Source organism: Belonocnema kinseyi, chromosome 5 (assembly GCF_010883055.1).
Source record: "Belonocnema kinseyi isolate 2016_QV_RU_SX_M_011 chromosome 5, B_treatae_v1, whole genome shotgun sequence".
NCBI lineage: Eukaryota > Metazoa > Arthropoda > Insecta > Hymenoptera > Cynipidae > Belonocnema > Belonocnema kinseyi.
This window is the reverse complement of record NC_046661.1, coordinates 72,074,266-72,087,772: the sequence shown is the minus strand read 5'-3', so window position 1 is coordinate 72,087,772 and position 13,507 is coordinate 72,074,266. Positions and strand designations below refer to the sequence as shown.

Sequence of the window (13,507 nt, the reverse complement as noted above, 5' to 3'; positions counted from 1 at the left end):
ATTGTTCCTGTGGGCTTGACAATTTTTTATCTTCTATGTCGAGTGTGAGAAAACAAAATTTGTAATCGTTTCATTTTTATTTAACTTTTTTATGTTTAAAGAAAATGGCCGTATTCTGTTGATAGTGTTATCAAAAGACAGTAAGTAGCATTTTTAATAACACGATTTTTAAAGGATACTGTACATATAACAAATCACTATTTATTTAAATCATTCACACAGAAAACAGTCTTACTTCTATGAGTGTCTAATTTTTATTTTTGCCTTAAATTAAGCCGATATCTAAAATTTTATAATAATTACCTTTTAAAAAGAGCTATTATAGGTTTTCAATTTAAAACAAAACACAATTATGGATAACCCTTAGTGTTTTGTATTAAAAACAAGCCCATTTGGTCTTCGACCTGAGGCAGCAAGATTTGGGTTCTAAAGATAAAGGTATTGAAGCTTGCTTTAGGCCTCAAGGTCTAGCTTTCAGGCCTCTGAACAGCTATAGCTAAGTCCAAAGAATTGCGACGTCACAACAGCTTAGCGAGCCGAACATGACGCGTCGCGCCGTATAGTCGTCGCACCTATCTGTTTTTAATTGTTTGAGTATAGTTAATGGTACCAAAATTTTTACTTGTAGGTACAAATAGAGGGGCTGGTCACTGAGAAAGTAAGTTTCTTTGAATCAAAGAAACGTTTTTTTGACATACGCGGGTCAAAGAAAAAATCTATTCAAATTAAAAAAAGTTTCTTTTATTTCAAAGTACAGTGAAAGTCTTTAACAGCCCTCCCTTCTACAGCCCTTCCGAGGATTGACGCCGCGCTGCAGGTCTGCGGCTGTGACTCAGGCAAGCACTCAGGCGTAAACGAACAAAAGCAGAGCGGCCTATAATGCGTTATTTCCCACCCAGCGTCAGCCCAAAAATCGGCACTGTAGAAGAGTTTTACTCCAACTGTTTTCTGGGTGTAATTTGATTTATAATAGAGGCTTTATTAATTTATATTAAGCACCTGTTTTAAATTTATAAAGTGACTTGATGGAAGCCCACATTCGGGCTAAGATACTACTTCTAAGATTTTGCAGCGGCTTGATGCTAGCCTACCGCCTATTATTATTACACCATTAAGCCATTTCCCTTTCAGGGTAGGCGTGACTCACTCGGTAGGGGAAAGGAGTAGTATGTGGAAGGGATAGAGATTTTTCAGATTGATCCAGAATTCTTGTGCTATTTAAGTAAATAACACGTTCGTTCCGCAACACTGCTCCAAACCAGGTTGCTGATCAATCTCTCTAGCAATCACCCCAAGCGAGGAACCGCATGAAGCCGTTACGTAAGGTTCCCCACTTGGGTCCATTAGTGGCCAAGGTCTTTTGTTTCAGGCGTCATTCTCTCTACTGACACTTTTTATTAACTATTTGCCGCCATACTTTCCTGTCCTGGCATACTTTTCTAGCTTCTTTTATGTCCATGCATTTTTTCATGCAGGCTCTCGTGTTTCTGTGAGTTCTTATGTCTCTTCTAACTAGGGTCTCATTTACATATTCTAACCATTCTTTCCCCGGTCTTCCTCTGCGCACGCTGCCATTTACTTTTCCTTGATACACTTGTTTCGTTAGTCGTGCATTTGGCATTCTCTCAAAATATCCGAACCATCTTAACCGATTTCTGTCCCATGTGTCTACTGGCGTCTCTTCTTTGGCACATTTTTTCTAGGTCCCAAAAGAAAGGACAAGTTCGTTAACCAGCTATTTTTGATGAAAATTCAAAAAGTGAGCGTATTTTGAACATTTTTGAGACCACTTTTTTCTGAATTTGAAAATTCTATGTCCGGATGTTCATAGTATTAAAAAGAACAAACAATTTATCCTAATGACATTTTTCGATAAAAAGAAAATTCTCAGAGTTATAAAGTTTTCAAAATTTTTTTAATCAACCGAAAATCAAAATTTAAAGTCGAAAAACGCACGATATGAAAAAAAGTCAAAATGAGAAAAACATTTCTTTTTGAAATCCCTACAAGATTATCATAACAAATTTTTTGATTTTCTTAGAAAATCGAAAATTCAAATTTTGATTGCACGAAAAATAATGGAAAATAAAAAATTCCATTTTGTGGACAAACTATGTAGGATACAAAAAAAGATAAATCAACAAAAATGGTCATCCCAAAAAAGATCTACAATTTCGTTAAGAATCACTTCTTGATAGGACGCGTACGTCCAAGCCTACAGAGCTTTGAGAAACTTAATCTTTTACTGTACTTAATTAAGTAGACAATTCAGAATATGAAAACGCATATGAATACTGTCATCTAAAAGAAATCTTTTTGATAAAGTTTTTTTCAAGCATTCCAAATGCAAAGAATTAATATCTGAGCGCGAAGCGCGAGGTGTAATTATATTCGAGCGCGAAGCGCGAAATTCAACCGTCGCGCGCCCTAGGCACGCTCAAACTTGCGAGCGAAGCGAGCCGCACGCACAGCGAGCAAATAGAATGTGCCCGCGAAGCGGGCAGATTTTTCTTGATAAGTCCATGTCTCGCTACCGTATAGTACAGTCGGTACAAATATGGAATTATGTATTGCCATTTTAGCTTTATTTGATATATTTTTACTTCTGATAAGGGGACCTGCTCTATCAATCTCGAAACAGTCAAAACAGACTGTTTCGAGATCCACACCCTCTTCGTCGAAGAGAGCCATTCCTAAACACTTTTCCATAAATAATATAAATAACCATGAAGACATAACGCATCCTTGTCTAACTCCTTGAATAATATCGAAACAGTCACTCATTTTGCCATTCACTCTTACACTCGCTTTGCTACCTGTATATATTGTTTTTATAGCTTGTAGTCTCCATCCATTGACTCCATACTCTTTCAGGACATCACAAAGTTTACTTCTATCTACCTTGTCAAAAGCTTTTTCTAGGTCAACAAATGCACAGAAAACTTTTTTCCCTACTCTCAAACTTTTCTCTGTTATTTGCCGTAAGCTAAATATTTGATCCGTTCATGACCTTCCTGGCATAAACCCACTTTGGACTTCCCAAATCTTTGTTTCTGTTATTTTCATTACCCTACGAATAAGTATTTTTGAATATATTTTACTTACAGTGCTTAATAAGCTAATCTCTCTGTAATTATTGCACTCGCTTCTATCTCCCTTTCTCTTATATATTGGTACGATAATCCGTTTTTTCCAATCGTCTGGGACGTCTCCCATCTCGGAACATAAATTTGTCAATTCACACAATCTATGTAGTATGCACAAGGATATCCCGTAACATTGTCCAGGCGCTCTCTATATCTTTGCTTTTTTACGGTCCTCCCATGTTGCCCTTTTTATGCTTTCGATTATCTTATTTTGGAAATCTATTCGCATATCCGGTTTCTGTAGGTTGTCAATTTTGATTCTTGTTAGTTTTGCTTTCTTGGTTCTCTTTTTTCTCCATCCCCGACCTAAGTTAATTATTGAGATCAGAAGGTTATGATCAGTATTGCATTCAGGACCCCTCATGACCCTTATATCTTTGACTAACTCTCTTAGTCTTTTATCCGCAACAACAAAGTCAATTATACTGCGGCTATTTCCTTTAGAACAGGTGTATACGTGGATCATTTTATGCCTAAACCAAGTATTTGTAATAAACAGATCCCTTTCTAAGCATAGACCAACTAATTGATTTCCGTTATAGTTTGTTCTTGGATCCCCAAAATTACCTAATACTCTTTCTGTATCCTGATTTTGGATGCCCACACATCCGTTCATGTCTCCTAGTAGAATTATTCTTTCCTTATTTTCGCAAATATTTATTCTGTCATTTAAAGTGTCCCAGAAGGCGTCTTTTACTTCTCTAGGATGACTATCAACTGGCGCGTAGCATGCTATGATAAATAGTCTTCTTATTCCTACTTTTATTCTAGCCCACAGCAGTTTGGAAGATACTAAACAATAGTCTCCGACTATTGTCGGAGACTATTGTTTTATTGGTTTGTATTATTTATTGTTTAGATTATACGCCCAAGTAACACCTTTATACAATAAGTTTATTTTCTGAGTCGAGATCATGTCAAAGTTAAGTATCAAATCGTCATATTGTGGAGATTGTAGTTATAACGTCAGTCCCACGAAAAACTTCAGTTAATAAGAGAGGGTTAGAAGAGGGGGGAGTTTAACTGGAACCGAGAGCTAAAAACTATTTTCTAAAGCATGCAGTGGCTTGATGTTAGCCCATTTTATCGCTAGAAACTGCGTTTAAGACTACATTGGGTCTAAGTTGTAGTTATATAAGTAGTTCGTTTTAAAGATTTTAAGCTATGCTATTTTTTAACAGAGCTGGTCTTTTTTATGGTACACCTTGAAACAAGCCCACTCTTGGTTTCCAATCAAGACTTTTTTCTGTGAAGTATTCAATGTGGCGTAAAGAATTTATTATAAAAATGTAGCAAGTAGACTATTTGTCTTGCCCCTGGAACATTGCCTATAATGAAATACTAATGAAAGAACGCGAAAGTAAACCTAAATGGGCGAACAGAACGAAAAATACGGTGATCCAAACCGAATTACAGAAGACTAGGAACCTTGTACAAACCGAACTGCACAAATGAGAATTTATGGCTGATAATGATCTCTTGAATACTTTTAAAACCCTTTAGTTGTCTGGGTTAGTTTCGTCTATCCTTGGAAGTACTCCCCCGCCTTCTTTTAATGATACTTTTTCTTTTCGGGCATCTCTCCTGAATTATTCTAGAAAAAACTAAATGAAGTCAAATAATTGCAATAAGGTTTAATGTTATTTGCCATTAAAATAATCCGGTCATCACTTCTGGTTATGCTTCCTATCCTGACTTTAAAAAGTTCTAATTAAAGTTACTCGACGCGTCTGGTTAAAAATGGTATAGTTAATTTAATCAAAAATTATGGTTGATATAACTAGACAATTCTATGTAATGAACTCTGGTTCATTTATTTTCTGGTTGAAACTATTCAGGTTAATATTTCTGGTAACAGAAGTGTCATGATCTTGTTTCGTCTTTCAGAAATCTGTCCTTTGTCTTATGTAATTTTGCTCGATGTGAAAATTGACGCTTTTCCGTAAATGTCCAATTCTCGAACAATCGCAATTTGTTAATTGTATTTTCAGTTATATAAGCATAAATAATTATATCTAGTTAAGGTTACCTGAATATCTAGCTATGTTGACCAGAACGTTGTATTCTTAAGCTGCCAGAAAACTGTCTAGTATATATTACTGGCACCTTACCAGAACTTTTGGTTCCGTTTACCCGAGTTTCTGGTAACATTAACCAGAAAACTTTCTACCAGAAACTTCTGATACTTTTAATCAGAATTTTTTGTAGAGGCATATATAAAACTCTATTGTAGTTTAATTAACCAGAATTCTGTTTGGTTCAATCAAATTTTTTTTTAGTTTCCTACTCATTTAAAAGTCCTCCTTGCAGGTTGAAGTATACCCTGATCCATGGAAAATGGCTGTTATTCGACAAATTTCAAAGTATCTAACTTTACTTTTTTCAGATTTTTACAACCTATCGAAATTCTATATGCAATCACTAAACCATTAGAATATATTGTTCATTGCCAGTTATCGGATTACATAGATTCCAACAAACGTATGCATCCTCTACAGTCCGGCTTTTGTGCAAGACACAGCACTATTTCGGCGAGACTCAAAGTTACTACTGACTTTAAACTGACTGTTGGTGGGAGGGAAATTATGGAAATTGTTTTATTCGATTTCCTTTTCCTTATCTTATTCAATCCCTATACTTCTGATCTTGCACTTGCACGTAAATACTATATTTACTATAAATAAGCGGGTGATTTTTAATTAAACATTGCGAGACCTATTTCCTCACTAGCTCGATTGCTGTGTTGAATATCTGAAGATATTAATTCTGTGACCCATTGGACTGTGGAAAATGGATTAGCTCTTAACCTTATTAAAACAAAAACAATTGTCACAGAGCTTTCTACATCACTCTCTTCTAAGAAACTACCCACTTTACTCTCATTACAGGTTAATGGACTCAACATAACCTTCATCAAGTCAGTTTCGTTTCAGGGTCTGATACTATATCGAACATTGTCTTGAAAGGAGTTCGTCTCTGAAATATATATGAAAACTCACAGAATCCTCAAGTAACTAAATAGGAACAGAAATTCCCTTCCCACCTTCACTGGAATTCTCCTCTTAAAAACCCTTATCCTCACTATTTTCGATTACGGCTGTTTAGTGTATGATGGCATTACTTATAACCTTAATTGGAATCTCGTGCGTTTCCTCGAACCATAAATTAGATTTATTTAAAATATTTCTGAGAGTAAACATAAAACACATTACAAAGCGAAAGCTGATATTTTCAATATAGCCCAGAGAAGACAATTCTTTATGGATAGCTTGATGTATTCAGCAATGGAAAATGAAGCTCCTAAACATTTTTACAACTTTTTTCATTTTGTAGATAAAAAATTTTCTTCTTAATCCAGAAATTATAAACGAAAAAAAGTTCTAAGAATTCCTTCCCTTGGAACATGGAACCTCAACGTTCATTTATTTTGAGAGGTGCTCGTAGTTGGAACAAATTACCGTCTAGTTTACAAAATACTCTGTCAGGAAATCACTAACACCATGACATTTTTAAACATCTATATCAAATCAGTAATTCCACTTTAGAAATAACCCATTGGTAGGACTTAATCTTTGCGAAGAATCTTCGCATGGGGGGGAAGTGGTGGGAGAACATAGTATGTGCCGGGCGTGCTAAGTGAATAGGCCTGGTTTTACGTAGTTCTGTTAGACAATAATTCCGACAAAAGAAATCATTGTTTTAAAATGTAATTTGGGATAGTACAAGAAATCATTTCCGTGTCAATGAAAATTTAAGCACCTAAAGTTCCGGACCAAAAAAGTCCTATTTATTTTTTTCATACAGTCCATAGGTTTTAAATAATATCCGCGGCAAAGTCTAAAAATTTGTCAAACATTTTGAAAACTTGCACTTTTACTAGTTCCGAAATAATATTTCATAAATTTATGCACTAATTGACATTAACATTAATGTCAATAAATAAATAAAAGACTTATAACTTAATTTTTATTGTTAATTATTAATTTTATTGGTGGGATAAATGCTTTTATTATATACGGTTTTGAGAATATTTGAACCTTTGCATGTATGTATTTGAGACCACTGACTCGCAAAATTGAGATTCAACAAGTGTTGACTGTAATAACGAGCGCGTGGTTGTAACAAAAAAAATGTATCTAGAATTAATACGTATTATTAATAAAGTAACTTCATATTCACACCAGTCACACCATAGAGTGAAAAACAAATTTTCAAATGTTTTTTTTTTTGAGCCGACGATTCTTTAGTGGTATAGACGATCCTCGGTTTCCACTTACTTTTGTCACTGCGTTTGGTTTTCAAGATAATGGCATCGAAAAAATCTCGTAAATTTTTGTGTATGTCAATCTTGACGTTGTTTAGAAATTCGTTGGATAGAGGGTACTCGTATTTTTCGTAAACATTCAACCTAATATCCTGTGTGATGATTGACGCAGCCGCAAGAACTACTCGGGTGCACTCCTCCTGCTCATCTACATTCTTGGTAATATACCAATAATCCGTCAATATCTTGTGTCCAGTATCGCGAAAAGAAAAACTCGGCTACTTGCTCCTTTTTTCGCGATGATTATTTCATCCTTCTAAGTGTTCTCTACAGGAATTTCAATGTTCAGCGTCGATGGAACGGGACCCTTATATGTTTCTATTATCTCATTTAAGGAAAACTGACACTCCTCTCGTTTTTAGAAAATATAAGAATAAACCTGACGATCGCGAGAAAGATGTTCTCGTTTTCAGTCCGGCCCGTTTCATGTGTCATTTCTTAAGCGCGGATAAAACACATTATGCAAGCAGCCGATCATTTCTTTCCGTGATACTGGACAGAAGATATTGAGGGATTGTTCCTATATCAGCATGAAAGTAGATGAGCAGGAAGAGCGCACCCAAGTAGTCTTTGCGGCTGCGTCGATCATCATAGAGGATATTAGGTTGCACGAATACGAAAAAAACAAGAACCCTTCATCCAATGGATCAATCGTTTCTATCGAGCATGCAATTATACCAGCAACTCGGCCTAACTCTTTCTTGTGAACTCTACAGTTTGGCCTTAGAGTTGATGCAAGCGATGATGACGATGATAATGACAACAAACAGGAGAGTCGAGGTGACCTTGAGGAGGTTGAACCTCAGAAATCAACCTCAGGTGTAAGAAGATCTAAGCGTGGGGGAATGCAGGATGAGCCTTCCACCACCACCCTAAAAGGATCGTCGGCTCCCGGAAAAAGAAATCTTCTAAATTAATCAGTCGGTCGTAAGGAAGCATAAGTGCGAGTGAGACGCTATAATAACATAAAAACATCTGTTTTGTACTTTGTGGTATGACTGATACGAATTTGACGTTACTTTATATATAATACATAGTAATTCTACATAAATTTTTCTTGTTACAACCACGCGCTTACCATTACAGTCACTACTTGTTGAAAGTGGATAGCCCCTTTCTACGCCAATGCTATTCATCTTTTTTTTTTTTAATTAAAATAATCCTAATTCAGTTTTTCGATACGCCTGTGGCATTCTGGATTTTTTTACATTCCAAAGGTCCAGCTATTATTTCAATTTTTTGAGTAAGTGGTCTCAAACACGCACATACGTAGGCACGCATATTGTCAAAATTGTATATATAATTTCAGAACTAGTATAAGTGCAAGTGGAGTTTTAAAAAAACTATAAATAATCCAGTTATAAATAAGAAAAGTCTTTTTTAAACATTTATGCTACTGCTAAACGACATGCAGAGGTCGGAGGAGGGTGATATGAAAAACGGTTCCATATATTGACCTAAATTAAATTTAAAAACCATATTTTTTTTGTCGGAATTAATGTCAAAAATGACCATTTTTTTGCTCCGCCACCTGGCCTAAATCTCACTAATTGAAATAATTGAAAATGAGTCACTGACAGATAAAATAGAACAATAAAGAAAATAGCAAATTTTTTGCATTAAAGGTTTTTTTATCTCAGTTATAGTTGAAAATAACTTGTGAAGTTAAATAATCAATAATATTTTCACGAGAGAACCTAGTAGTATACACTTTTTTATGTTGTTTCTTTATACAGGTAAGCCAAGGCCGAAGCTGATATGGTACATGCAGTCACAAATTCTAAACTCTACGTATGAATTTAGAAAAAACTATGGACCAAACGGGGAAGATGTAACTATTAATCAAATTATTTTGAGGAACTTGAAGAGGAATCATCATCAAGCAAGATTATCTTGCAAAGCCAGTAATACACCTTTGGCATCACCTTCTATAACCACAGTTACTATCGAGCTTTATAGTAAGTATTCTCTCATACAATATCTTTTTATAATATAAAAAGATTTTAGTAGAAAAAGTTCTGGTAGTAGGGTTCATTTATCGTAACTCAAAAATGCGAATATGAATGCACAGCGTAAGCATTCATGTATGCGTCTACAGGTTTTCATAAGCGTATAATGCGGATTATACGAACTAATATTCGTAGATTAATGTCCCAAGTTTTTGAACTCATGATCATAAACGGTATAATAAAATTTAAAGCTCTTTTAAGGGATATCTCATCTGGACGCTCTATTGGATGGAAACCGTAAAAAAAAATGAAAGGTAGATCATATGAACAAGACCCGCATGAATTAAATCAACCGATTGATACGTTTTTTACAACACCTTTCGATATTCAGTTTCACTGAAAAAGTCCCAAAATTCGCGTACGAACTATAGATCAGACATCAAACACTCAACAAGCCAAAAATGCTGACCATCAGACAGCACACTTTTGACAAAGTACGGGTACTCTGAACTACTATTTGAAGGGGAAAGAATTTAGTTCACACGGATAAGCAGAAAGGAGATTTTTCTGATCGATCTATAGAACTACAGGCCAAGAAAATATCTTAATTTGCTGTATCAAATCTTTGCAGCCATCCTAAGTGATCCGATTATTCGACACAATGAGACTTTTATAGAAAGAAATATATCAACAATGCAATCCACAAAGAGGCTTAAAAGGATTCCAGAATAAGCTACCACTTCCATCTCCCATAGACTCATTATTATCAATCTGTTGGAAAGCTTGAAGGTAGGTTTGGATTTGGCGGGCTGCATTAGAAGGCTAATGCAAGTCTCGAAAACCAGATTTACCATCGCATATATATGAATGTGGGAAATACAAAGTGTCAAGAGGGTGTCAACAAACAATTTCGCCTTCTATATGGGAGTATTTTAGGGTGACGTCATGAGCTCTTCTCTCTTCTTCATGACATTATTGTTCATATCTATCAGAGTTCGCTGTTCCCACGTGTACCTCTGCGACCAACCGTCCTCCTGAAAGTCCACTGAATTCTAGTCTTTCGATTTCCTAAAGGAGATTCCTCAAGTATGGCGGATTGTCAGAATACAATGGCTGTAGTGGTCTACATTTTAGCACTTACGCAGATGCCCAATACCGATACACTTCTACTAAAATTATTAAATTTAATATTTCTATTATTTCTTTAGTCGTAGTTGAGAATTTTCATTCAGGGAATAAAACAGATTCATTAGGACAACTATTCAGTGGACCTTACACAAAATCCGAGTGATCAGTTTCAAAGTTGGTACACTTGACTAATTTTATTCCGCATTTTACATCGATAACCTCTAGAATTTCATATGAGGGGTGTGGAAATTGGGTCACACATTATCTCTCCTGAGTACCTACTTCCGAAATCGCAAGTGAAGAAAGCAAAGGAGTAACCTTTCTACAACAGTTCCCTGGCAAAAGATGAAAATAAGAGTTCACACAAATATTACGGAGCAGTTGATATGATAATGGAATTGACCTTTGCTTTCCTTAAATCCGTTGACTAAAGCCGGGTACGAGGAGTTTCATTTTCGCGTGCCAAAATGGGGTCTTTTAAACTTTAACCTTTAGTGTGTTATAAACCACACGAGCGCCTAGGACACATACCATCTGGTTTTGCAATTCATGCTAAAACGATGTACTCATGGCACGGCGTTGGTCGCGATACAGCTCCGCCAAACGCTTCCACACTGGGAGAATGACTTAGTGCATACTACTAAAGTACTAGCTGCACCTACTACGCTGTTAAGTGAAAGCTGGATGAACTAAATACCTTGTGAAGACAACTGAACTTTTGTATAGTCAGTCCTACCATAAAACATTCATGGGCTTCTACTTAACGATTTGTTGTACGAACTATTCTTCTTTAGTATCGTGTACTGAAAAAGACTCCTATTTATTAGGTATTCCTAAAAGAGCATTCCTTTGAGCAGGTTCCACTATATGGTTGAATATTACGCAATACTCTTGTTTAGTATATCCTATGGAACGCTATCTATTTTCTAATAGCTTCTGTTAAACGACTTGTTTTACGTACTAATCCTACTTAGTCTAAATAAATCGCGTCTTATTCAGAAGCTTTCATTTTTTAATTTTTACATTCTACTATAAGAAAAACTTTTAAATATTAAGTGAGATTTTCATACAGTAAAACGGCATATAGATTGCAAATATTGTTTTATTACTTAAAACTTGCTTAGTAGCGTATAAATACCAGCCACATATAAGCAGCCACTTTACTCAAACTTATAATTTACGCGTCATATCATGCTATAATGAATTCCATCACATCAGCTGAGCAGTGGTGTATTACTTGGAGCGGAGAAGAAAAATTTGTATACATGCGACGTATAACCTTACAAAGAAAACTTGATTTTTCTTATTCAAAACATGTTTGAATATTCCTCCAAATTCAGGAAAACCGTCAGAGTTAATAACCTCTCCTGGTGTTGGAGCAGCAAACTATGACCGAAATCAAATGTTCAGGAATAGCTTAGGAGACCTTAGACATTTTTTTGAATTATGCGAAAACTCATGGGAAATTTTGACACTTTAGATCGCAATCAAACCTTTTAGGTTGAAAAAGGAGGCACGGGGTCATTTTGAAGTTCAATCTTCAAAAAACTGCCTTACTACTCATCGCCATTGGTAGTTACCTGTGACAATCCTTTGGCACTAGTAGTAATAAACTACCTTGCATTTTAAATTATGAACTGTTGATTGGCATTATCTCTTTTCTTAACCCGCAATACCTAATTTTCTCAACCGTTAGCAACCCTAATACAATACGGGATTGAACAATTCTGTCATCTAGAAAAGTATATCTACATATTACATTATTACAATAACTTGATCAATTATACATGCCCACAAAAAAAAAAGTTGTCAGCACGAGACAAGTGACTAGGTTACTCATATGGATTTTGAGCCGCTGAATCCGAATATGGCCTCAGAATTTGTCGTAGACGTCTCGGTTTTCTCCTAGATTTAAAAAGTAGGGGAAATCCTAGGGATTTTTTCGTCATACAGGCCATACAAAAAATTTGTTTGCACGAGACAAGTGATTAGGTTACACTTATGGATTTTGAGCTACTGAATCTAAACCTGGCCTCAGAATTTTTCCTACACATCTCAGTTTCTCCCTAAATGCAGAAAATAGCGGGAAACTGTGGCTATTCTGGACATTAGTTTGATAACACCAGTATAAAGAAGAATAAACGTACTGATGTCATATTCTTATGTGTTGCGACTCTTATAGATCAAATTCAAACACAAAAATTCCCCAATGTGCTTATCGTTTCCCCTAGCTAGGATAAATCTACGGAAATTGAAAGTTTTACGCATGTTGTACTGACTTATAAAGCAAAAACAAGACAAATGCTATTTCCTCTGCAGTTTTGCGCTCTCAATATAAATTTGACGACTATTTTTTTCGAGCTTCTACCATTTTCTCCGTAGATGCGAAGAGTAGAGAAAAGCCTAGGGATTTTATGGTCACCAAGGGCATACAAGAAACTTGCCGGCACGAAACAAGTGACTAGGCTACTCTTATGGACTTTGAGCCGTTGAATCCAAATGTGGCCTTAGGAATGCTCGTAAACATCTCAGTTTTCCCATAGATGCAGAAAATAGCCAAAAACCGGAGGATATTCTGGACATAATTTTGATAATACTAGTGTACGCGAAAATACACAGATGGATATTATATTTTTGAGTGCCGCGATTTATAGACACCTTTTTTGTACACAGAAATTTTCTAGTGTGCGTTCCGTTTCCCCTAACTTGGATGATTCTAGGGAAATTAAAGGTCTTTCTCATATTATATAGATGTGTACGGGAAAAAATAACAAAAATGCCATATCCTTTGCAGTTTTGCGTGCTAAATCTAAATATGAACCCCAAATTTTTCAGGTTTATTCCATTTTCTCTTTAGATGAAAAATGTAGGAAAAAGCCTAGGGAATTTTTGGTCACACAGGCCCACCAGAAAAAAAGTTGTTTGCAGGGGACAAGTTACTGATTTCGCACGCACAACTG

At 35.7% G+C, this 13,507-nt stretch overlaps 1 protein-coding gene across 1 annotated transcript in view; it reads left to right on the top strand.

The window, feature by feature from the left end:
* LOC117173709 (nephrin-like) overlaps nucleotides 1-13,507 on the top strand; it is a 133,679-nt gene that overhangs the window by 63,790 nt on the left and 56,382 nt on the right. Inside the window, exon 3 of the mRNA XM_033362350.1 lies at nucleotides 9,207-9,428. Within this exon, the coding sequence (XP_033218241.1) occupies nucleotides 9,207-9,428 (222 nt within the window). The remainder of the gene's footprint in view (nucleotides 1-9,206; nucleotides 9,429-13,507) is intronic.